The 24,627-nt window shown below is 41.3% G+C and overlaps 1 protein-coding gene across 2 annotated transcripts in view; it reads left to right on the plus strand.

The window, feature by feature from the left end:
• DGCR2 (DiGeorge syndrome critical region gene 2) overlaps positions 1 to 24,627 on the plus strand; it is a 45,924-nt gene continuing 21,297 nt past the window's right edge. For both annotated transcript variants that reach the window (XM_036393031.2, XM_036393032.2), the window contains exons 1-2: positions 1 to 321; positions 20,214 to 20,336. In XM_036393031.2, the coding sequence (XP_036248924.1) occupies positions 243 to 321; positions 20,214 to 20,336 (202 nt within the window). In that variant the 5' untranslated portion in view covers positions 1 to 242. The remainder of the gene's footprint in view (positions 322 to 20,213; positions 20,337 to 24,627) is intronic.

Raw genomic sequence — 24,627 nt, forward strand, 5'->3', positions numbered from 1 at the left:
CGGAGCCCTGCGAGCCGCCCCAGCGCGGCCGCCCGACCCGCGCCGCTCCCGCCGCTCCCGCCGCAGCCAGGGCCGCCGGCTCCGCCCGGGGCGGCGGCGAACGGCGGAGGGAGGGCAGGGGAAAAGCTCTGTGTGGACCGGGGCCCCCCGCGGGCCCGGCGGCGGCCCCTCCTCCCGCCGCTCCGCGCGTCCCTCCCCGCGGGTTTGTGGCGCTGTGCCGGGGGAGGATGAACGGAGGATAAATGGTGCCCAAGGCGGACAGCGGCACCTTCCTCCTCCTCTTCCTCCTGGTGCTGAGCATCACCGAGCCGCTGCGGCCAGGTAGGGGCGGCGGCGGAGCCGGGGGTGCCGGGCCCGGGCGCACGGCAGGGAGAGCCCCCGGGGTCAGCCCGGATCGGGGGCCGGAGTGGCCGGAGCCGGCCCCGCCGGGCAGGTTTGGGCTGTGCCGCTGCTTTGTGCCTTTGAACAGAGCCGGGACGCGGCCGAGCATCGGTCCCCTGTGCCGGCATCCGAGAGAGCCTGGATTTACCCTGGGAGTCGGGGTAAAACCTTGGTGTCAAAGTGTGAAAGCTTGGCTAGAAATCTGCATAACCCTACGGGTAATGAGCGCAGAAAATGTGGTGACGAAGTTTTCAGGTGCTTGTTGCTTACCTGTTCCTATGCTGTGGGCCTTGGATGCCTACACGGCCAGACAAAATGCTTGCTTTCGAAGTGCCATTTAATCCTGCCAGGAATAGAGAAAAAAAACCTGCCGCACCTGGTTCGTCTGTCTGGTTCTGTTTGTGCTTCTTTTAGGGAAATATTTCAGCGATGGAGTTTGTATGCTAGCTGCTAAACATGGTGCTTAAAGTCCTAAGATGATTAACTTAAGCGAAATGGTTGGTGTTTGCGGGTAGAAAACTACAGTTTTTCTAGGTATATCGCTCAGCTGGAGTTTCTTTTTGGGTGTTGAACTCTCTTGGAGCTTGGCAAAGCCCTCGGCTATCATGGGCAGCTCTTGCCAAAGAGCATCAGTAGCCAAAGCGTGAGGCTGCCTGGGGTGGCTTTGCAGGTTTGGGAATCGCCCTCCCATCACACCAAGAGACTGTTCCTGGGTGATACGTGCTCCTAGAAAATAGGAGAGTAAGAACCATAGTCTACTTTGAAACCCCCTTGTTCTTTCTCTTCGAAATAACTTTTATGACCCAGACTAATAAAACGTAACAGTATTAATGAACTGCGTCTAAGCGAGTTCCCAGCAGAGCTGAAACACAATTGGGTCAGTGTAGGCAGAGTTATTGAAATAACTAACTTGGGTGTTGAAACGTCTCTGTGTCTGCCTTGTTTTGTTTTAGCTTGGTTTTTTGGCAGTGCAGTATGTACAGGGCTTATGATATGCACTTAAGTAGCCAAAAAGCCCCCGTTGTGTTGGTAGCCTAGTATTATTACAGCTAGAGGCTTTTATGGCTGAGAATGTACTATGTAAAACTGATTTCAACCAGCTCCTTTTGGCTGGCACTAAGTGCTACAGGCTGCTACATTGCTGGGTGAAAAGGTTCAGCTTATTCAGAGCTGTCTTTGTGCTTTTATAGGTGGGTAGACTTGACCCTGAACTCTGCTGGTGTTGAGCCTCCTAGAAATTCAAAAATGGCCTTTTTCATGTTGTGTCACATTTGTTACTCCAATTTGATACTGTACCTCTGTCAAGAGCTGATGCTTGATGGATGAACACAAGTTTTTCACTTAGATTTACTTTGTTAACATGAATGATATTTTTCCATTGGTGCTGTACCTGTAATGTACCTGCTTTAGAGATTTGTGGTGCTGTAGCCTCACTGGCAGAAGTGTCCTTGTGAGCAAACCTTTACTGATCTACTCAGGTTCTACACCACTGGCTTTGAAACTTGGAGTGTTAGAATTCCCCTGTGGCAGCTCCATAAGCATTCCATGAATTTTGCTCAAACCATATGTATTCCTGAGCACAAGGTGATGCATCTGGATGTGGTGTTGCAGCTGGAATTCCTTGCTGTGTGAGGAGTTTGAGTTCCATGTGGAATAGACTCATCCATCCTGTTTACGTGGTGGCTGAGCTGTCCATGGTGATGCTTCTCCCTCTTCCTGAGAGCAGAGTCCATCACTTCTGGGTGGCCTCGCAGCCGATGTCACCTGGCTTGTTTGGTTTGCATAATTTATATCTTGAATCTGCTGTCTCTAACAAATCACCCATTTGATAGATTAGGAGCACATGGTTTGATCCTGAAACATGAGGTGCAAGTAGGGAAAACCTGGCTCATTCAAGTACAGAGGACACACAGAACCAAATTTACCTCTTTAATCAGTGGTGAAGAAGTCTCCCATGTCTACTCTGGGGAGAGACAGCAGAAAGGGAAGAGTACTTGGACTTAGAATTTATTTCCCAGGTGGTGTTTGCTTTCCTTTTTACTTCTTTAAACCTGTGTGTTGTAGCAACTGTCTTTTTGGTTTAGGAAGGATGCCTGCAGCTTGCTTAGCTTAAATCTGTACTTGGAACTATCAGATGAGTGCTGCAGAGCCCTGGGAGGTTTTGTACTCAGAGATGAATGTGTAGTCCCTTCACAATTCAGTCCCGGCAGATCAGGCATCTCTTTGTATTTCCATGTTAATTTGACACTAGCTTTGTATCCATGTTCTTGCTGTGCTCTTCAGACAAATAAAACCTTCTTTTAAGCCTCCTCCACTGTAGTATCTTTTCATGCAATCTGAAAAGCAGTGATTTTACACGGATCTATTTTTTTCTGCATTTAGGGTGAGGTGGGCTTTAGTAAATTAGGAAGAAATTCATTAAAATTTACTTTTTTCCTCAGTTTTTTTTCTCTCTTGGTTACATGAGTCTGTTTTGTGCTACTGCCGTCACTAACAGCACAAGGTACTTCCAACATACCATGATACTGGCCCCAGCTGTGCAGACTGGGGTTCCTGAAGGCACTGTGGGCAGTTGGATTTTTCTGAACCTGTGAACTTGTAATGGTAATTTTGAGCCCTTGAGAATTGCCACTTAGATTTTTTTTTCCCAGTGTTTCCATCTTTTCATTCTGTTTTGACCATATCCTTCTTGGTTTGACTAGTTGCCTGCTGTATAGTGCATTTTTGAAAGTGTTCTTTTTTTTCAAAGTAAGGCATTTCTCTTTGAGTTGTGTTAGTCACTGTTTTTGGAATCTGCTAATGAGAATTGAAGCTGAATGTATCAAACTCTTCCAACTATATGGGTGTAGAGTGGAAGACTAACTTATTTCCTTTAAACACTTGCTGATTTTACTCTATCTGTTGCTTTTTGGGGATATTTACCACAGTAGGGTTTAATTTAATAAAATCTTTTCCAGGACAACTCAAACCCATCTGCTTCAGGTTATCTGACTAGCTGGCTGAGATAGCTGATGTCTTTGTGTGAGGAAATATTTCAGTGGTGTGTTAACTGAGTTGCAATAAGCTGTTCTGGTGCTAGCTTAGATTTTGCCCGAGTTTCTGAACCAGTGCATTTCTACTGGTTGTTGGAAGAGCATCAGAGATGTAAGTTGTTATAAATTCAGTCTTTCACAGCTTGAGAATGTTTAAGAAGTTTCTTTTTCTGTTAACACCCCAGTGCATCCCACTGAGAAGTGGAGGTTTTGGTGTCTTTCTGTAGTGTTGGGAGCTTAAGCAGTCTGGAATGACCACGCTGACATGTTTCAGAATACTGTTTAGAGGATTAATTAAGGTCATCATCACTAAAGACAATAACATGTTTTCATATTTCTCTAACAAGATACTGCTGCTTGCTAATGGAAAACACTTAAACATGGTCAGGCTTTATATTGGATTCTGTAATAGTGGTTTAGTACAGAGCCTTGTGAATGTAGGTCATCGGGCTTTCTTATTAGAGCATTTGCCAGGCAGCTAAAAGCCAATTGAGTTCTTGTTCTTGCAGTGTTTTTTCTCCACTTCAAAGCCAGCTAGAGGAAGTAATTTTATTACCCAAGTTCTGTTTCAAAAAAATATTGCACAACGTACTTAATCTGCAATGCTTAGAAAGACTTTCCAGTGCAAGTGGTCTGGTTAAAAACCCCCATCCAGCTCCCAGCTGGAACTTCCCATACGCTTTGGAGCTCGCTGGCAGCTGTGGTTGTGTTCTTACGGGTGGGGTGTTGGTGTTTTGACACAATACAACTGACAAATGTGCTCAAATTGCTAACTCTTCCTTGTCTTTTAGTCAAGGGGTGTTGGTCTTACATGCAAGGCAGAAATATCAGAGTAGAGGTCTAAGCAAACCCACAATCAGCACAGTTTCAAGGTGATCCACTGGTGTGCTGTGACTGGATGGGTCTGGTTTTGTCCAGTTGGAGTGTATTGATTAATTCAAATGGAGACCCAAATATATGAGTCATAAAATTTGCTCTGGCCAGTGCTCCTCTGCTCTGGACAGACTTTGTTGGTAGGCAAACATGAACCCTTATTTTGCTCTTTGTTCACTGTCTCCATGTCAGTGAGAGCTGTGGTGAGTGATATTTATTCAGGTTCATGTCATTGCTAGCTGCAGTTCCTGTCTGTGTATTTAGGTGAATTCCCAAGAGGAAGGTTCTAGGAGTGAGGTGCAGAAGGGTTTTTATCACACCTCCTCAGTTAATTTTGCTCAAAGTAGGGCTTGGCCTGTCTTCCAATCTGGTGTATTTCCCCCTCATCCCTTTGCTTCTTAATCTACTGGTTTTAAGTTTTATTTTTCTTCCTACTGTTATCTATTATTGAGTTTTGTTCTGATGTTCCTTGCTCTGCTGTTTGTTGTTTTTACAGCTGCAGAGCGAGGCTGACGGATGCAAAAAATCTTTTTTGTGGCTGATCTCAGTGTAGCAGAGAGACAAAGCAGAAGGTATCAGACCTTATTAGCAGGTCTGATACTTTAAGACTGGTAATTCCTGATGTTAAGTATAAAGCAAAATTTTTGAGGTGCAAGTGGATTTGCTGCTAGCTGTGGCTACAAAGTAAAGGAGAAAAAAAGGAGTCAGTAGGCAGGGCTGTTTGCATTGCTCTGGCTCTGAGAAGTGGTAAACCAGAGGGGCACCTTGGGGCTTTGCAGACACATGACTTCTGTGTCCCTACAGTAGGTCTGGGGGCAGGGGAAGGTTGGTCCAGCATAGCAGAAGTGATGGAGGATAAAGCACTGTCGCCGCCTCTCTCTGCAGCAGGAGGAAGCTGCTGTGCTTCTTTCTTGGTATGTGAGGGGAAAGGCACAGCTAGACTGAAGAGAGGAATTTTAGATACCAAGTATGAAAGATGTAAAATCCCCTGGTGAATGTCAGAAAACCAGTCAAGACTTCAATGAATCATTCTGTCCCCTGGCATTACCTTTGTTAGGGCTGGTGTTGATGTTGAATTGTAATGTAAGAGTAGTAGGTACCTCTGTGGTCCATCTTTGAGTAATGCCTGGGTCTCTGGGTTTTTACGTGGTGATTTCTTGCAACTTTTATAAGTTCTTGTTTGATGCTGTGAGATGCATATGAATAACTTCTTTTGTGATTAGCAGAACTTCCCATTGTGCAGTGCAGACCTGTGTACCCTGAGTGGAGCTTCTGATACCTGAAGGAAGGAATTGAGTGGAATCACAGCTCCTGCCCTTCAAGCCTTAATGTGTGTGCTCAGGGTTGTTCTGTATTTTGAAGTGGACAAGTGCATTGGGCTCTTGCAGTGATAGCTTGGACAAGGAAGAGCTTAGATAAAAAGGGAACAGAGCACAGCTAATGAGAGGCTCTGCAGATCTTTGCCTGTGTGATCTGAAGGGTTAACCTGTGGTGGGAAGAGCCTTGCTAATCTTTTATTCTGTGTAGGCTGATAGAAAGTTGTGGCTAGAAGGAGTAAAAGAGATGGGGTCATCTGTCCTCCTGTCCCAAAAGAAAATCTGGCAAACCCAGGCAACTCCTGAAGGTGTTTGTCCAGCACATTGTTAATGATTTCCTATGATAAACTCCAAACACCAGATTCTTTTGGTAACTCTAGTGACCAGTTTGTTTGTCCTGCATCTATAGCTCATCATTTGTATAAATGCAGTCTAATGCCTGGGTCCCTCATAAGCTGCAGCTTTAAGGAACAGATTCTCAGTTTTCCAGGACAGTTCAGGTGCCAGTTTTTCTGCAGCACTAAGTGTGGTGGGTGCCTGCCAGTGCCCAATCCTTCCTGGCTCTCCACTCCCTCAAGGGTTTCTGTTTCATGCTGGATCCTTGCATGGCAGGCTCACGTGTCTGCCTGCAGTTCACAGGTGGTTTTGTGCAGGATCCCGAGTCCAGGAGGAAACATGGATTGGGTGGTGAAGTCGTTGATTTGCTGCAGCAGGACTCGAGCAATTTAGTTGCTTAAAACCATGAGTTTGGGATTAACCTTTAATCCATATTCCCTGAACTGTGAAATCCTCTGGCATCTTGTGGTTTCCTGTGAAACTTTAACTTTTTCTTTGTTTTAAAGGGCGAGACTGCTAATTCTGGGTTTCATGAACAGGGTTTACATGGTATTTGCTAAATGGATCTCCTAGGAAAGTTATTTGTAGTATTTTCCTGCCATTCAGAGAATTTAGTAATACGGTTTTAAGTTTAATGGCAATTGATAGTTACTTCATTCTCTGTAACTAAACTAAATAACATTCAACTTCCTACTTAATTAAAATTAAAATTGGTTGGTCTGACATTATATTTAGCTTCTGTTCTGTTTATTGATTATTGTGCTTGAGAATTATCAGCTAGCTCAGGGGGGGAAATGTAGAAGTAGCTTTTGGGTGGCTGCTCTTGGGATATTCCCTGCTCTTTTGTCCTTTAACTGATTTTTCCTTGTCATATTTTCATTTGTGTAACTCTTTTTTCCTGTGTTGTCTTTTCTTTCATACACTGCTTCTGTTGTGCTCCCTCCTGCCTTTCCCACTATAGGACCAGTTACTTGGGGTGCCCAGTGGAATTATTTGAAAGTCAAAGCTAATAGAAAAATGGGATTAAGTGCCATTTGTAGTAGAATGATGCTGAGTGTTCTGGGCTGGCTGCAAAACTGGGTTGGTGTTGTCCCTTAGCACTTCTGTGTTTGGTTTGTGTTAATATTTCTTTAGCAACATAAATAAAAAGATTTATTCTGACTTTAAAGTAATTTACCATCTTTTATACACTTTAGAAGAAAACAACCCTGTTTCTAACACCTGCTGGGTTTGGTTTGTGCATGAGTAGCATTTTGCTTTTTTAAGCCTCTAAAACTTACTGGAGCTTGTTTTAATCTAGGGATGGTTAAAATTGCATTTGTGTTTTGTCTCTGTTGGATTTGTGGAAATTTGATACACTTAAATTACTCTTCACTGGTTAAAATCTGTGACATAAGAGTACTCTATTAATGAGATCTGGGAAAATCTGCATGAAATGTTGGGAATCTTGCAGGAGGGAGATCAGAGACTTAAGAAGAGGCATCATGCCACCTCAATTCTGGCAGTAAGCAGGTTGGAGGAAATGATTCAAGAATGCTGTAGTGCCCATCTTTGTCTTTCTGAGCACTAATGGAATTGAATGTCGTTTTTCTATTGAGGTGGCAGCTAAAAAATGGCAAAGATCAAGTTTTGTGGCATAGTACCTGACACGTGGGCATAGCAGATATTGAAGAGTCCTGGCAGTACTTGAGTTGTTAGAAGGTATGGGGGATGAGAAAACTGCTCTGAGAGGGTTCTGTGCCTTTTTACAGCTGGATTGGATCAGTATTTGCTGACTTCTGGTGGAACTATTAAACTTGGGAGTTCAATACGTGGATTTCTCCTCAGTGTTTGTTTTGCTGGAGAGGAGGGAAGCACAGGATCTCATGCAGTGTGGACAGCCAGAGCTGTGGCTGACATTGGCCACATTCCTGCTGTGTTGGGCTTCAATGGAGCAGGGGAATGCTATTCAAAGCATGAGCCATTTGCTCCAGTACAGACAGCCACTGCACCAGCTCCTGTGCAAGGATAAAACTGGGTTTCTGTATTTGAGGTCATAATATTTCTGTGTATTGAATTTTTGCTCTTAAGTGTTCTAGGTGCTTGCTCATCGAGTCTTGTACAAGATGTGAACAAAAGTGAAACAGGAGCAAAAGCTTTTTTTAGTGTGACCTGCATTTGAATAGTGCTCAGGCACAGCTTTCCTGTCTCCCTGAATTGCTAGATTCTTGTTTAAGACCTTTAACTTTCTTAGGGCTTTGTAGAGAACTTCTTCCATGTTCATTTGGTTTTAAAATTAAAAAATTATGTTAGTTTTTGGAGAGTGATGTAGTTAAAAATACCTGATTTCATAGGTAGAACTTTGTCACCTATTTGCTTTAAAGACTACTGCAATTCCTCATGTTTAAGTTCAGCAAAGTTTTTAAAGTACATACTTAGCTTTAAGTTGTGTATTTTCATTTGATTTGTTAGGATTGCTCATGTGCTGAAAGTTTAAGGAATATGCTTAAATACTGCTGAATCGTGTACTAAAAAAGAAAAAGATGAGATAGGAACTTTTTTGTTTTCCTGCAAAGAAGGAACATGTGTTGTCTTGCTGAAAGTAAATGGGCTTGCTAAGTAATACTGCTGAAATCTGGCAATTCCTACTTTCAGTTTAAATGGTGGCTACAAATTAGCCTTGATTGCTCTGACAGTTCTTGAATTGCTCTTATCATGTTTCATCTGGGTACTCTTCTTGTTGAAACGTGATCTAAAGCAATACAAATTCAGTTCATGTCAAATTTTGGATATGAATTTTTCCTCTGAGGAAAATGAATTTCTGTAGATTATTTGCTAGCTTTTAGTTGTTTGGTTGGTTGTTGGTTTTTGTTTTTTTTTTTGTGGGCTTGGGGTTTGTGTTGGTTTTGTTTATTTGTTTGGGGATTTTTTTGTTTTGTGTTTGTACACCTATAGTTTATTTGGTCAAAGGGAATACAGCCTATTCCTCTGCTGATTCTTAGTGAAACTGTTTTGTATATGAACAAATACTGATCCACGCTAACTTGGTGAGATGTATTAATCTTGAGAATACAGGAAGAGGAGAGGAACCATCTCACATGCCTGAATTTTTTTGGGAATAGTTCTGGGTGGGCAGCTACCAGGTAATAGCTTTAGATACAGCAGTACTTTGAGCTGTGGAACCCAGGTAGTTGAAGGATTTGTGGTGTGTGTGGGATAATCCATCTGCCCTGACCTGGTGTATGGATTGTAGGGAGAAATCACTGTTGGTTTTGGTGCCCTTTTCTGGACACAATTGATGACTTGCTGATTATATCAGTGCTGATGTTCTTCTTAATGGACTTTTTCTTTGTTGGTTCATTTCTTGGGAGAACTAGTGTATTGTGTGTGTGTGGCTGTATTTAAATTCTGTGTGAGGAATAATGCTGTTTACTTAGCACTATTTCCTGTGAGCATGTTTCATAAGCAGTGGGGCTTAATGAAACCTGGGCTCCAGTGGGCTTGTCCCTCTGTCCCTCCTCTGCTGTAGTACCCTTGCTTGGCACTGATTTAATAAGGCCACATCTTGCCTGTGTCCCTCTGCCTGTCCACAATATGTTCTCTGGCATGAAAAAGCTGGGGGTCCTGCAGGGTCTCTTGCAAAGGTTCAGTTAGCCCAGCTCACCACTTCCCTCCTCTGGGAAACCACCCCTGGTGGTGACAGTGTGACACAGGTGTGCTGGCAGGCTGGCACCTGCTGAGCAGCGCAAGCCATCTGGGGCTTTCCTGCCCTCTGAAACTCAAGAAGGTCAGAATTTGCTTCCCTTGTGCAAGCTTTTGAAAGACATATGCTATTTTCCTGGGTTTTACTTCTCTCAAGCTTGCTTGAAATTGTTAAGTGAATTTGTGAGGTGTGATTGGCACTTGCACTGATCAGCTTTCTTTAGGTAAAGCGTTAAAAATTTGGTGCTGCACGGGTGTAAGTCGCTTGTCACTGTTGTACTAAAACACTGAAATCCTGCCTAAGGCTGTACAAAACACTCGAGGTCCTGAAAAAGGCTGTTAGTGAGACAGAGGGCTTGAATTTTGAGCTATATTAGAGGCTTCTTGAGTTCCAATGGCTTGGGTTTTGTTTGTACTGACTGCTCTTTGTGCCTGTGCTGTATTTTGCTTTTCCCTTCTGCCTCTTTACTTATTATCATAATATAACAGTTTCTTGGGGGGAAAAGTGCAAGACTGTTGCTTAGCCTGGTATTCTCACTATGAAAATAAACTGGTTTTCAGTCTGGAATGCTTCATTGCCTAATTCACAGTATTCTTTCAGCTTAGTCCAAGTAGCAAGTTTTGTTTTCTCTTTGGTATTAGCAGTGCTGGGGAATTGGGAAATACTTTTTTTCTCTTTCAGTTTTAGGAATAAGTACCCACTTTCATGCAGCTCAAAGTCTGTATTTTCTGTCTTAAAAAATTATAGCCAGGATTCCCATTCAGGAAGCTCTAGTGTTGTTGCTTTGGCTGAATGCTGTGTCTGTTCCCTGCCTGTGCTTTTTTATTTTTTTTGTAGTTATTTTGATTTCTCTTTCTCTTTTCCTTCCTTCCTGGCCTTGAGTTTGCCCTCCAGACAAAGAGCAGACAATGAATTGCAGTGAATGACACTTGTGAGCAAGGAAAAACTGGGTCAGTTCCAAGCTCATGCAGGGTGTAGGTGTAATAAATATAGAATCATAGGATCATTTCAGCTGGAAAAGACCTTTGAGACTATCTAGTCCAACCATTAACCCAGCACTGCCAAGTCCACTAGCAAAACATGTCCCAAAGTCACATCAACACCTCTTTTACATATCTCTAGGGATCCTGACTCCATTTCTCTGGGCAGCCTGTTCCAGTGTTTGGCAACCTTCTTGTTAATGTCCAATCTAAACCTCCTCTGATGCAATTTAAGGCTCATTGCTCTTGTCCTGTTGCTTGTTACTTGGGAGAAGAGGCTGACCCCCACCTTGCTGTAGCCTGCTTCCAGATGGTTCTAGAGGGTGGAGAGGTCTGCCCTGGGCCTCACTGACTGAAGGTTTTTTACTGAGTGAAGAGTTTACCCTCTGAACCAGGAGCAGCCAGTTCATCCAGGAGAATGCTGCAGCAAGTGCTGTTAAAGATTTACTAAAATCTACCAGGTAAATGAGATCCACAGCTTTTCCCTGGACCACTAAGTGGGTCACCTTGTCCTAGGAGGAGATCAGGTTAGTCAGGCAGGACTTGCCTTTCACAAACCCACGCTGGCTGGGCTGATCACCTGCTTGTCCTGTGCGTGCCATTCATGGAGGATGATCTGCTCCACAACCTTCCCTGGCACTGAGGTCAGACTGACCAGCCTGAAATTCCCCACATCCACCTTAGGACCCTTCTTACAGCAGCTGGCTGTCATTCGTGCTGATTTCCAGTCAGCTGGGACCAGCTGAGCTGGCCAGGACTGCTGTAAATGATAGAAAGTGGCTCAGTGAGTGCTTCACCAGCTCCCTCAGGATCCTTGGGTGGATCCTGTCCAGCCCCATAGACCTGAGTGTGTGTCTGAGTGGCCATAGCAGGTCACTGAACATCTCCCCTTGGATTGTGGGGGCTTCATTCTGCTCCCTGTCCCTGCCTTCCAGCTCTGGGGAGTGGGTACCTGCAGAAAAAACATGAGGGGAAGGAGACTGCTACCTGTTCCTTACTATGCTGTAAAATTTTTTGATGGATGTTGAGGTGATCTAGCATAACTTACTATGACAGAACACTGAGTAATACTGAATGTTGATGAGTGTTACTCATTAAGGATTTACAGTTTTCAGCTGGAATGCTGTCACAATTTTAATTACTTCATGGAACAGCATGCTGAGGTTATGAAGAAAATGCCAGTGCCTCTAACATGTATTATTTATTTATTTTTGGAACTGATGTATTCCTATTAGATGGGATTATAGCTTCAGAATCTCCAATTTTTGGAGCTGGAATTAGATTTGAGAATAAGTGTGTGCTGTGTTTTGGCTATGAGCATACCACATGGCCGTTTTTTTTTCCCTCCAGGCTTTGTGCTGTTAGGTGCTGTTGTGCTTTCATACTCTCCTGATGAGCCAAAGCTCCATGCTCTAAGGGTACTTCCTAAGCATGTTTGCAGTATCATGGGTGAATCACCAAGCATTTTATCTTCTGTGGAATTTGACATGAAAATGGAATGCTGTTTTTCTCTAGCTTTTATTTCTTCTGAAGGTTTTAAATTTTAATTATTCTGTAGGCTTTTAATTTGAAGAACAGTAAGTAGAACCAGAAATGAATAAACTATCTATGAAATGGGTAACTGATGGTGACACATGAGCTTCATAAATAATTTTCTTCTCTGAAAAGATCAGTGTTGTAGTCTGCTTTCCTCTTACTGTGACTTTATTATAAAGTACTGTATTTATTTATTCTGCTACACTGAACGCAGCAGTGGGTGCTATAATGATAAACTCAAAAATACGTGAGATTCACCGAGTGGCACAAGGACCTGCTGGGAAATGAGTGGTTAGTGGGGACTTCTCTGAGACCCGGAGCTGAGGGAAATACCATTTATGTATGGCTTCTCTTCCCTGAGAGCAGAGCCCTTGTATGGGATTGGGGGTACCTCAAAGACAGGTTAAAACCAAGAAAGCCTGTTTAGGACTGAGTCAGAGCATCTTCAGGTGCAGTTTGTAGTGAGCTGCTCTGTCCCCAAGAGCTGTTCAGCAGCTGGTGTTGGCCACTGTGAGCAGAGGTGGGGCAGCACAGCCCTGCTCCTTCAGGCTGGCAGATTGGCAGGAATATTGTGAGATGTGCACTGTACCTGCTCCAGTGACCTTCACCTGTGGACTTGGAACACGTCCAAGTTAGGGAAACTGCTTTTTAAGTACAGATGATTACCTTAAGGACAGTTTTTTCACATATCTGCTGAGGACTACATTATGATAACCATCATTATGTTGTTGTGTTGGAAGTATTAAGAGTATTTTAAAGTTTATGTTACTGCAGTAAATACCAGGGTAGAGCAATATTGATTGTGTTGTGCTTCCTCTTGAGCATAAATATTAGATATAGAGTGGTGTGTGTTTGTTTGATGGTGGTGGGTGTGGTGTTCCTTCTGCTGTTTTGTTTGTGGTGCTTGTTTGCAGGCATTTGGTGAGCACTGGTGTTCAGCAGAATCTCCAGGAGTGAAGGACTTAGGGAGTTGGGCATTTGGCTGGCAGGGTATGGGATCTGATCATACTCATGCAGTGTAGCATGGCTCAGGTTATATAGAAACAGTGATTTAAGAAAAAAAAATAATTTCAATTTTAGTAAACTTGTTCCTAAATGTGTTAAAATATGAAAGGATAGTGCAACATGTAGGTACAGGTCTTAAGTATGTAGGTTGAGTATTACAAAACATAAGAAAGACCTGTTGGACAAGTTAAAATCTGAATAAGAAGAGTTACTGGTCTAAGCACTTGTAGTTAGAGTTTTTGTTAATGCTTAATCAGCTTTTGATGACTGTAATTGCCTCTTGAAATCTGAACAGAATATTCCCTTACAGGTTGGTTCATCTGGTCTGGGACAATGAGTGACTTACACTGAGAAAGAAGGAAGTATTTTTGTCCTTTGTTTTCCTTTGGTCTGTAAATAAAAGTGATGCCAGAGGATCTACCATGTCCAACCTTGAGAAATGTGATCAAAATAAGCAAAGTAAGTTTGATGTACACAGAAACCTGCCATTGTTCATTAAAAGCTTATGTATAAAACCAACCCATGTACTTCAAGCTTATCTCTTCCAGTACATGAATTTCAGAGTAACAGCTTATAATTGAAATAACATTAAATACTGGGTGTACATTTAATCAAATCTCAATTTCCATACAAATGAAGCTCAGCAGACAAGAACAATTAGTGTAGCAAATAAAAAAATTACATTTCTTTGTATTAAAAACTGAAATAGATTAAAATCTATTTTTGCTGTGTAAACACTAACACCTAGTGCATCTGTAGTCTTAGCTACTAAAATACTATCTTCTAATGTATCAGACTTTACTATCTGGTGAATCCTTTAATAAAGAAAACTTCAGTAATTGCACCCAGAAGAACCCAAACTTTCATAATCAGTGATTGTAGTCACTGAGTTTAATTTCTGTATCAAAGCACTTTGCTGAATTGAGAGTTATATTTTGGAGGCTTTAGTTTTAGCCTCTGGTTCCTCATCTGTACCTCTGAATTTGTGAATTGCTGTGATATCAAGGTTTTTATATTGCTAGAGAGTTTATATTTTAGGGCTAGGAATATAGGTGTGGGCATGTTCTGTTTGTCAGGGATGCATTTCTACTTTAGAATCTATTGCTCCTTTTTCCACAGGTTTCTGTAGTGTTAATCTTTGGTGTCTTGAAAATATAAGGTTGAAATTTAGATTTTGAGAACTTTGATGTGTTCACCTAATGCTTTTCAGCAGATGTTTATTACACGTGCCTGAGATAGGGCCTCATCATTTTTATTGCATCTAACATTTCTTCCAGCTGAATTTCTTCTGTATTTCTGTCTTCAATTGAAGCAGGATAGATAATCCTGCTAAAACAGTATCAAAGTTTTCTCATTTACCCAGCAGCTTATCTGTGCAGGAAATGATTCCAGCTGCTGGCTTTTGCTCATTGCCACGAGCTGTTTCCAGCCCTGCTCCTTGTGTCACCCCAGTGGTGTGACCTGGGACCAGCCTTTCGTGCCTCAGAGCTGTGACCCTGCTCTCACTCCAGGCTTTTCTGCTGCTGTGGAGGTGAAGGTCCCAACTGTTTCAATGTTTGCTGTTAGAACAAATATTTAAAACAACAGACACATTGGGAGATGTTCTGTCTTTGGTGGCAGACAACTGTTATGATGCCCCAATTCCACATGAATGTTACTGGATTTGTACAGCCATATTTCTGCTGAATTAGCTGGAGCATGGAATCTTTCTGCTTGCAAGGGGACAAACCAGAGCTGATCTGACTTAATGTGGACAGACAGTAGCTAATTTGATCTAAAGCTTGCTGTTTCAAAGCCAACTGATCACATTCATTTAGGAAACTGAACCAGCAAGTGAACTTGTTTAGAATCAACATTTTGTCTCATGTCTGTTACAGCCTTGCTTTGGTGTTGGAAGCTCTAAAACGAGATGTACTGTGTTGAAAAAGTAGTTTCACATACTGGATATGGATCCTCCCTCCCTGTCTTTAAAATAAACCAATTGTTTTGAGTAACCATTTATCCCTTATGTCTTGCATAAAAACAGGGAAGATTAATAAAAAATTAGTTGCAGTTTAGATGTGAGCAGGAGGCGTCTTAGTCCAAATTATCCTCTTTAAAATGATGCAGAAAATTCAGGTTTCAGGACGTGTAATGCTCAGGGCAGCTCAGTGACCAGAGTGCATCTGCTCAGGAAGGATGCACTGCAGCTTCTCAGTGCTTGGGCTCCAGGAGGAAAATGTTCTCAATTACACAGAGGGAGTACATGAGGTTGTTAAACCTGAAAGGGCTTCCTGGATCATTCTGTAGTGGTCAAAATCTGTTTGTTTTGTGAAACAGATGAAGCTGGCTGGAAATTAAGGGAGTGTGTGTGTGTGTGTTTTATTATCTATCGTGAAGTCCTTCCTGTGGATAATGCTTCTTGTAAATGTGGGGTTTTTTTGAGTACTTCGCAGAAAATCAGGAAGCTATCCTGCTGTAAAGATGTAAAGAAAATTCAAAAGCTAGTTGACCCCTATGTTGAAATGCACGAGTTCTGTGAAACACCTAGCATTCAACATGCAGTGGGCAAAATCTTCAGAACAAAAGCTTTCTGTGAGCATGTAAGCAGCTACCTTGAAAGATTAGGTTTTTCCTGTGTGAAGCCTCAGTTTTTCTGTTAGTCAAAAATCTTGTTGGTTTTGCTGCTGGCTAGCTTATGTGACAGCTAAAGCAGATGAAGGCCTCTTGTTTGTGTAGCAGTGTTTAAATTGATTTATAATCTTGTCATTTCTGGTTTGAGGAAGTAAATTTCCAACTGTTTTGTAAGTTTTCTTTTAGATTTCGAATTATAAGTCCACAAGTAGCCTTGGTAAGACTTCTTTCAGATGAGAGACTTGTGGATGAGTTATATTATCTAATAACATGACCAAGCAAGTTGGTATAAGTTTTTTTTTGGCCATCATTTGACAGTAAGTTTTATCTTGTGTTATATATTTAGCTTGTAGAATTGATGGTCTGAATCTGATTTCAGTTTTTCTTCTCTTTTTATATCAAGCTAAGGAATTTCTTGTTTTCTGTATCCAGTTTATAGTAGAGAAAAAGGTGGAGTGTTACCAGAGAACACACTGTTGTTACTTAATATTCTGACAGACATTTGTTCAGGTGCAGATGTGCTGGTGAACGAGCACGTTGCTTGTGGTCTAGGGAATAAACCCAGTGTGATCATGAAAGCACAGAGCCAGCAGTCAGGACAGCTGGGTTCCTGCAGGTTCATCTTGTCTGTAGCCTTTGGCAGACTCTTGAATTGTTCTGTACTTTGTTGTAACTGTGGCATGAGGATGCACTGGTTGGTTGAGGGTTAATGTTGTAGAAGTGCTCTGAGGTAGTGAAATGAAGAGACTATCATGACACCTCACTGCTTCAAGTGTTTTCATGTTCTCACACTGCCTGAACTTTGTGATGTTTTGTAAGCTTATACTCTGTATAGTGCAAAAACTACAGTTTCTGCTATTTTCAGTGTTGTAGTTGTCTCCTTTCTTCCCAGCAAATGCCAGATAAATTTAATTGCTCTGCAGTAAGGTTTCAGTGTACTAAATTTCATCGTGTAGCATAGCAAAGACTGCATCTGATGCTGAAAAGAAAAAGAAGCCTTTAATGTTAGAATTGCACATGTGAATCATTATACTGCTTATGTCACTCATCACATCATATGTGAGTGCTGAGGGAGGTTGCATTTCCACATTTTCACCTCGAGGCAATTGTTGATGCCCTTGGCTTAATGTTGTCTTGTGCTTTTGCTCAACAGCTGCTTGCTCTTAGCTGAACTTGTGCCATTGCATATTTACTAATGATTTTGAAAATATGAAATGTTTCTGCATTTAACAGCTGGTAGAAAGTATGGTTTTAGTGCTGTGTGGAGGTGATAGTTTAAGGTACATTCTTCATCCTTCCTTGCTGTGAGTTACCATCAACAGCTGTGAACTGTGAGAGATACCTGGCTTTAAGGACAGAAATGTACTGATATTTTTGAAATCTTTGCTATTCTTCAAAAGAACTGAAAATATATGGGTGAAGAAACAGTTTTTATTTACCACACTCCTGGAAAGTACAAAGTCTGACCATGTGTTAAGTGATTACTTGCATTCCAGGAAAGATGGATGGTCACATAATGTTGTACTATTCAGTACTGCTCATACATCTTCCTGACTCTTGTCCTGCTGCTGGCAGTGTGACTTCCCTTTTCTGTGGTGGAGATGGGCTTGAGATGTTTTCATTTATCTGCTGTTTTAACTTAAAAATAGGCTACTGACATGAAATGTTTCACTGGGTTCTGGAGACCAGCACGTACCCTGTGCATCCTTGCCTCTCCCAAATATCTCCATTCCTGGGCTATGTATCTTACAGCTTTGTTATAGACTTCCATCTATTTTTATGTCTGTATCTTACTCCTGATGGCTATGAGTTGGGCTGGCTTAGGAGGGTTTATTGACAGAGATTTTAATTTCACAGGATTTCTTTGTGTCACGTTTCCCCCCTCCACAGCAGAATTGCGTAGCAGTTCATGTTCCTTGGTCTGAAATAATTAGTGCATCTGACAGCATGATCTCCATTGGGAACAATGGTACAGCTGGTCTGAAAGGTGTTTTACTAGAAATGTTTTGTACTCTTCCATGTATCCACATTCTTCAGAGAGGAGTGTCTGTAACACAGGAAGTCATGACATTACAGCATGTAGCTGGCATTTTTTTAATGCCCATAATGCTGCGATGGAGTCATCCTTTTATCTGAACCACTCATATGTAATTGTACATAAAGTAGTAATAGCATGTATGAAATTGCAGACAGACAGAAGTATTCTTGACTGTTTCTCCCTTGTGCACGTTGGCATTCCTGGTGGATGCTGCCTGTGAAGCCAGAAGGCTGCAGAATAACTTTGTTCACAGGGTGTATGTGTGAATTCCATTGAAAATAAGCAGTAAAAGAAAAAAAAAAGTTTATTTTAAAGTACTGAATTTTGCCATAACTATGGGTGGATGCAGTGCAAACCTGGAGCTGGGCTGAGAATAGTCTTTGATGTGTTAAAAGATCTCCCACAGGCCCTGGTGTAAATTCTGTACTTGAAACTGTAGTAGCAAGACTTTCTAAGGAGCCTCCCACTGCGTCCTGACCTTGTGCAAAAGTGGCAAAAGAAGCTGCAATCATTTACCAAATGGTGCTCTTCTGTGGACTTGGAATCTGAGTGCTTTCCATTTCAGCTTGAGGTTTTGTATTTGTTTGATTTGGTTTCTGTGTTGTTGGGTTTTTCCCTCTAAGTTTAGAAGGAGATTTAATTAACTCATAGATATTAGATGTGAAATTATTTAGCTTAAAGATATATTTTAGATTTTCTCTCTTGCTATATTGGGTAAGTGAAGCTTTTCCTCTATTTTTTACACAGCCCCCCCTCTGCCCCCAACCATTTAATTCCTCCTTCCCTCTTCAGGCTAAATAAATTATGCCTTTTTTTTTTATCTGAGGGGGAAGTCATTATGACTGGTAATTGTATTTTTTCTGTTTGGGCTGAGTAAAGCTCTAAATGGGTGAGAGCACTCGTTGTGCTGTCTATTGCCCTCAGTAGTCTGGCAGGTCCCTGTGAGTTCTTAGCATCTTGTGACCTGAATGTTTGCTCTGAGTAGGTGGTTGCTAAGAGGATGTGCCTGCTTTTATTTTTCTAGAAGAGCAGGTCTGTGCTTTACAGAGGAACCAGTAGTAGGACTGGATTTTAGTCTAGCATGGAATTAGAGGCCTGTTATCAATATGTTATACCAATTACCAGGTGTATGTGTACAGCCTTTATTCAGAATGCCTGGTGACTGGGTTTATTACGCCCAGTCGTGTTGTTTGAGCATTAAATGTGACCTCTGTCTTGATTTAGCTTAGGCATGTGTTTCAAGAAGAAGCAATTGCAATTACAGTCTGCTCTTATGTTGTAAGCTGTGGATGAGAGAATGCATACCTGTATTTTAAATTCTCTTTTAGTGATTTCCTTCTGCAGGACAGTTGCCTACTGGATCCATTCAAAATCAGTATGTTTTGCATATAAACTTTCTTTTTTTCTGTTTAGAAAGGTGGTTATTCTCTAGATGTAAATTACCTGGGATTACTGCAGCTCACTGAGAGGAAAATGTGCTAAATTGCTCAGAAACAACGATTGGAAAATTGACAACCGCTGTCTAGAAGAAAGATGGACAATGATGGTTAGGTGCAAAACTGAGCCTGTGGATGGTGTTGGCACTGGCAGACCGGCTGTGAACAAGCTTAGAATTGTTCACTTTTGTAGACAGACCTTTTTATTCCCTGCAAAATGTTTTGAGGGACATAAAATGAAGTTGAGTTATTAGGTTCTGGCATTTGATAGATGGAATTGAAAAAAAGAGGTTTTAAAAAAGTTGTACTTTTTATAATGCTAATTAGGTGTGACAGTGTAGTGATGGCAAGTAGGCAGTGAACTCACAGAAGCAGGAGCAACATGTTTGCAGATAGTGACAGTTGCTAGTAAAGGATATGTTCACATGGAGAAATTCTACAAAAGAGCTGAAGCTAGAGAGTGAAAACAGGTTCATGGATATAGATATTGTGTTACAAGTAGTTCTGTGAAATGTCTCTAAATCAGATTGGGCATTTGTGCAAGTCTGGTGGGATCTGGCATACACAGTGATTGGAATGGAAATAGGATTCTGAGGCTGTTGCATAATGCAGCGCTCACCTATCAAAGCATATTTTTGTTGAACTTCAGCTCTGGGAAAATTGAACAAGCGCTTCTCAGTGCCCCACAAGAAGCAAATGGGTAATGCTGTGGTAATAGCTGCTCACAGGCTATCTTTATCAGGAAGGTTTTACCACGGATGTCTTGAGAGAATGATTTCCCATACCCTCCTGTGTGTTAAAACCACAAACATGCAGTTTGAGGCATGAAGTGATCTGAGCTGAAGGAGTTTTTAACAGGCTGAGTTAACCAGAGATGTTATCCATTACACTTCAGTGATCCATGACATGACAGATGATTAATATATGTATAAATTTGCAAGAATAGATAACATTTCAAACAAAGCACCATTTTTCCCTTTCCCAGAGCTGCGCTGCACCCCGGGGCAGTTTGCTTGTCGGAGTGGGACCATTCAGTGCATCCCCTCAACCTGGCAGTGTGATGGGTGGCCCACCTGCGAGGATGAGAGTGATGAAGTTGACTGTCCAGGTAAGTAAATCTAAAACACTGCTCAGCCCTGTACCAGCTTACTTTGCAGCAGTACTTTGACTCTTTCAGGTTGAAAGGAGTAGTGACTTTGTCTTTACAAACAAGCTGTGGGTCTGCTGGTAGATAAAACTAGCACTGGGAGATGAAAAATAATGAGAAGGATTCCACTGATTGATATTTACTTTTACAAATAAACTTTAGGTCTGTTGATAAACGAAAAAAGACATTGAAAGATGAAAGAAACAATGGGGAAGAAAACCCCTAAATTGAGTAAGAATTAAAAATTAAAAGGGAGGGTTATACATTAGAGGGAAATCTTCAGTGTCAGGCATTTTGGGGAGTCTGTACCTCTCAAGTACTTCAGCCAATGAGCAAAGAGAGAAGGGAAATGTGGCTGGGAAATTGGGATAAAAAGGAGTCTGCGTCCTCCGAAAATTCGAGAGATCCCAGGGGGATGCCCCATGGCCTCTCCCTTTATTCAAATAAAGCCAGAAAGGACTCCTCTGTCTCCTTTTTGGACATAAACCTCTGGTGTTTGTGGATTAATTTTCCTAACAAGGTTGTTTGGTTCTTTTTATTTGAAATTGGTGATTGTTTGGTAGAACTGTACCCATTATTAACAAAGACTGAGGTGGCTTCTCTTCATTTTGAGCAGCTAATACCACAAACAGTTTTTTGCTTGTCTGAGTTATCCTTCCATTCTTATGGTCAGAGCAGGTATCCTGAGGATGAGGAGAGTTTGTGGTCTGAAAAGAGACTCTCCTGACAAGAAAAAAATGTTGCAGTTAAACTGAAGTGACACATAGGCCTGTGGTTAAATTTGGAATTACTGATTTGGTTGTATATCACTCAGACAGTGCTGGGTGGCATTGCTGGACTTGGGTAGAGAGCTTGTTTTATTGCTCCCTGTTCTGATTATGCTTCTTGTGCTTAAGTGGAGAACTTTGTTCTGCCAGACAAGCTGGTGTATTTGCACTTCATAAGCTCCTATGACTATATGCTTTGAGGAGCCTGTCAGCAGCAGTGGATCTCTGCTAAAGCTACTGGATACTGAGCTGTGATTAAAAACAAAGAAATATTGTGACTGTACAATCACAATTTTGAATGTTTTCAGTTGTTCTTGAAAAACAGGCTAGTGCAGCTCTTTCTGTGTATCTTAAAGTGAATTAACCTGTAATTTTTTTTCTGTTAAGAGCAATGAGACAGGTATCTGAAAGCATGAATTCAACTGTGGCATAATTGAAAACTTTTTATCTTTACAGTGGAACTAAATTACATTCAAAAACTATTTTAAGAAGTTCTTTTCCAGTGAACTCTACTTCATTTTCTTGGCAGAGAATCACGTGAACTCTGTGGCATTGCCATAACAGCATTCATCATTCTGAGTTCTCAGGTGTTTTAGAGAGGTGCTACAAAATAGTAACATTGATGTTTTACAGCAACAAATTCTTTTAAATATTCATATTATCTAGAGGAATTAGAGAAATAAATCTAACATTCAAACTTTGAAGCTGTGCTAGAGTTAGCCATCTACCCAGTGTGTATTATGGACAAATAATTGAAAGAATGTCAGTGCTCTTTCAAGAAAACTTTTTGTTAGTGTGGGTGTGTGAATGTGCAGTAAAGGGGAAAAGCAGTTGGTAGTTTGTTCTGACACTGAAAATTAAGCTGTGCCATTGATAGTCTATTTAAAGATATTCTTTACAATGTGGATGTCCTAAAGAAAATTGCTTTTACAGCTGTGCTGTTATTCTTCCTTTTTAGCTAACTTTGGACAAATGTAAAAAAGCTGTGGCCCTAATAAAATTCTGGAGTATAGTGGAATTTCGGTGGCTCTGGGAGGGCAGAGTCATGTTAGTGTTTGGATTTACTCAAAAAGCAGAAGACTTTGCTTGTGGGAACATTTGAACTTCCACATTAATAGAAAACTATTTTTATCTTCTCCTGTTCCTGATGTATTAGTCAGCAACTTAAGTTATTGCCTGGAGTATGCACCAGGATGATGTTGACTAAGGACTGGAGTTCCAAAGAATGTTTGGTATATTGATAGGAGGAGGGTTTTATGGGAGTAACATTTCTCAATACATGGGTTTTGGTGTTGTGTTTGGGGTGTAGACTGTCTAGCCTGACATGATAAGAAGAACTTGAAGGTTAAAGAAATGAAATGTGGGAGAGACTTGATTCACCACCATGTCTATGTGCAGGAAGAGAAGAATAATGCGTGTAAATACCAGAGGGGAAAATGCTGGACAGCAGAGAGAGGAAAGTATTCCACTTGATGAGAGGAATAATTAGATAGGTAATTGGTGAAAAGGCTGTGCTCAGTAAAACAGCCAGAAAGCAGGTGTGGTGTTTGTGAAAGAACTGAGGTATTTGCACAGTGATGTGAGGAGTGCAGCCAGCAAACCAGAGGAACAAGAACTACTCGTGTAGGATGTAAAAACTATTATACCTGTAACAATAAACTGGGTAGGATTGCATGGTGACCTGCAATGGGTGTTGAAGGGCAGGTGTTATTCAGAGCTGTCAGGAATAGAAGAGGTTGGTGTGCACGGGAATGCTGTACTGGAGCATAAAGAGGAGTAGCATCAATGAAAGTAAACCTGAGGGCAGAATCAGTTTGGAATAGCACAGTGTGCTTGTGTTGAGGAAAGCAGTACACATGTGGGGAGTCACAGGAGAGGCTGTCTTGGGACATTGATGGGGAGCTAATGCTGCTAATAATAGTAACACAGTCATACCAGGAGTGGCAACTTTCTTCTTTGGCCACTGAATTAACAAGAAATGATGCAGCTTTAAATGTAGAAAATACCTTTGGATTAGATGAGCAGTTGTGTGATGATTCAGCTAAATGTAAATACTTTAATTAAAAGTTCTTCCCTTCAATAAAGGCAGTCTGAAGACTAAAAGAGCTAGTTAGTGAAGCCACCTGGACTTGTGAAACTTGGAGAATTATAACATCTTTAAATTAAAAGGCATGAAAGCTCTCTGAAGCATGAAAAGAAAGCATGCAAGAAAGGGCCCTGAATCTGGTTGTGAAGCTTGTTATTCTTCAGCCTTTGAGCCAATAATGGCACACTCCAACATGAGCAACTCAGAACAGATCAATGGCAGTGAATTAGGGTTTTGTGGTGGTGTTAAAAATGTGTTTCAGTGACTCCTTAGTCATGTTGGTGTTTTGAAAGGTTTATTTCAAAGCCATTGTAAATTGTTTGCCACTGTTGGTTCACCTTTTTTAGGCCTAATTTCATTTGTGTTAGTAACAAAGGTCCTATTAAAAGAAGAGGATCCATAATTAATAAATTAGTTTGGTAATCATATATTGGCTAAAGTGCAAGAAACATTCCAAATTGTGATACTTTTTGTTTGAATTTCTTCTGGCATTTTTTTCAGAACACAAGTAAGACATTTAATTCATTGACAATCTGAGTAAGTGTGTGAGATGCCTATTTTTTGCTATATTTCTCTGAAGATTGTCATTATAGCTGTTTTTATTCTCACTGTCTCTTATCATAATGACCATTTTCCTTTAAAACATGGAATTCCTCTCAGTCACAAATTTTCCACGTGCAAAGTGCTGTTCCCCCTGCCCTTCCCACTAGGCACCCATGTGGCAGTGGAATCTGCTGCAGTGATTACCCTCAATTCATCTCTCTGACAGACTAAAACCAGTGTCTGCCTACTCCTGTGAGCAATACTAAAAATTGCTGGGAGGGTTCATTATGTAGCATGTGCCTGTGACTCACTTCTGCTTATCAGTGGAGCTTCAAGAAATTTGTGGACTCTTCCATGTCAACAGTAATTGATCCTAAAAATAGTTTGTCCCAAAGTGGTGTATTTTATGAAATGGTAGAAACAGGCATTAATATCTTAAACAAGGACTTCTACAAATGGAATTTATTCTTTCTAATCACTTTCTCTCATGTTTCTACACAAGCAATCAAAGTAGAAACATAACTTTTTCACCTTTTTAAAAGTTCTGTATTTAAACCCATAAGAGAGAAGGGATCTGCAGTTTACCTTTTACTGCTTATTGGATTTCCAGCTTTGCTTCTACCAGAATATCAGATCAGCTTCTGCAGATATCCTGCCTTCTTTGCAGGCCTTCTGGTGTAACTCATTTTCAGGAAGCTGAGCAGAGCAGGGTTTAGTATAGCTCTGGCTGTGTTTTCCTCCCAAACTGCAGGCTTGATGTTTTTTTCTGTTGCCCAGGAATGAAAATGGATGTCTTAAATTTGAGTGCCCTTCATAAATCCTATCCATATCAGTTTCATGTCTTTCCCTTCTGATG

This window comes from Molothrus ater, chromosome 18 (genome assembly GCF_012460135.2).
Source record: "Molothrus ater isolate BHLD 08-10-18 breed brown headed cowbird chromosome 18, BPBGC_Mater_1.1, whole genome shotgun sequence".
In the NCBI taxonomy this organism is placed as follows: domain Eukaryota; kingdom Metazoa; phylum Chordata; class Aves; order Passeriformes; family Icteridae; genus Molothrus; species Molothrus ater.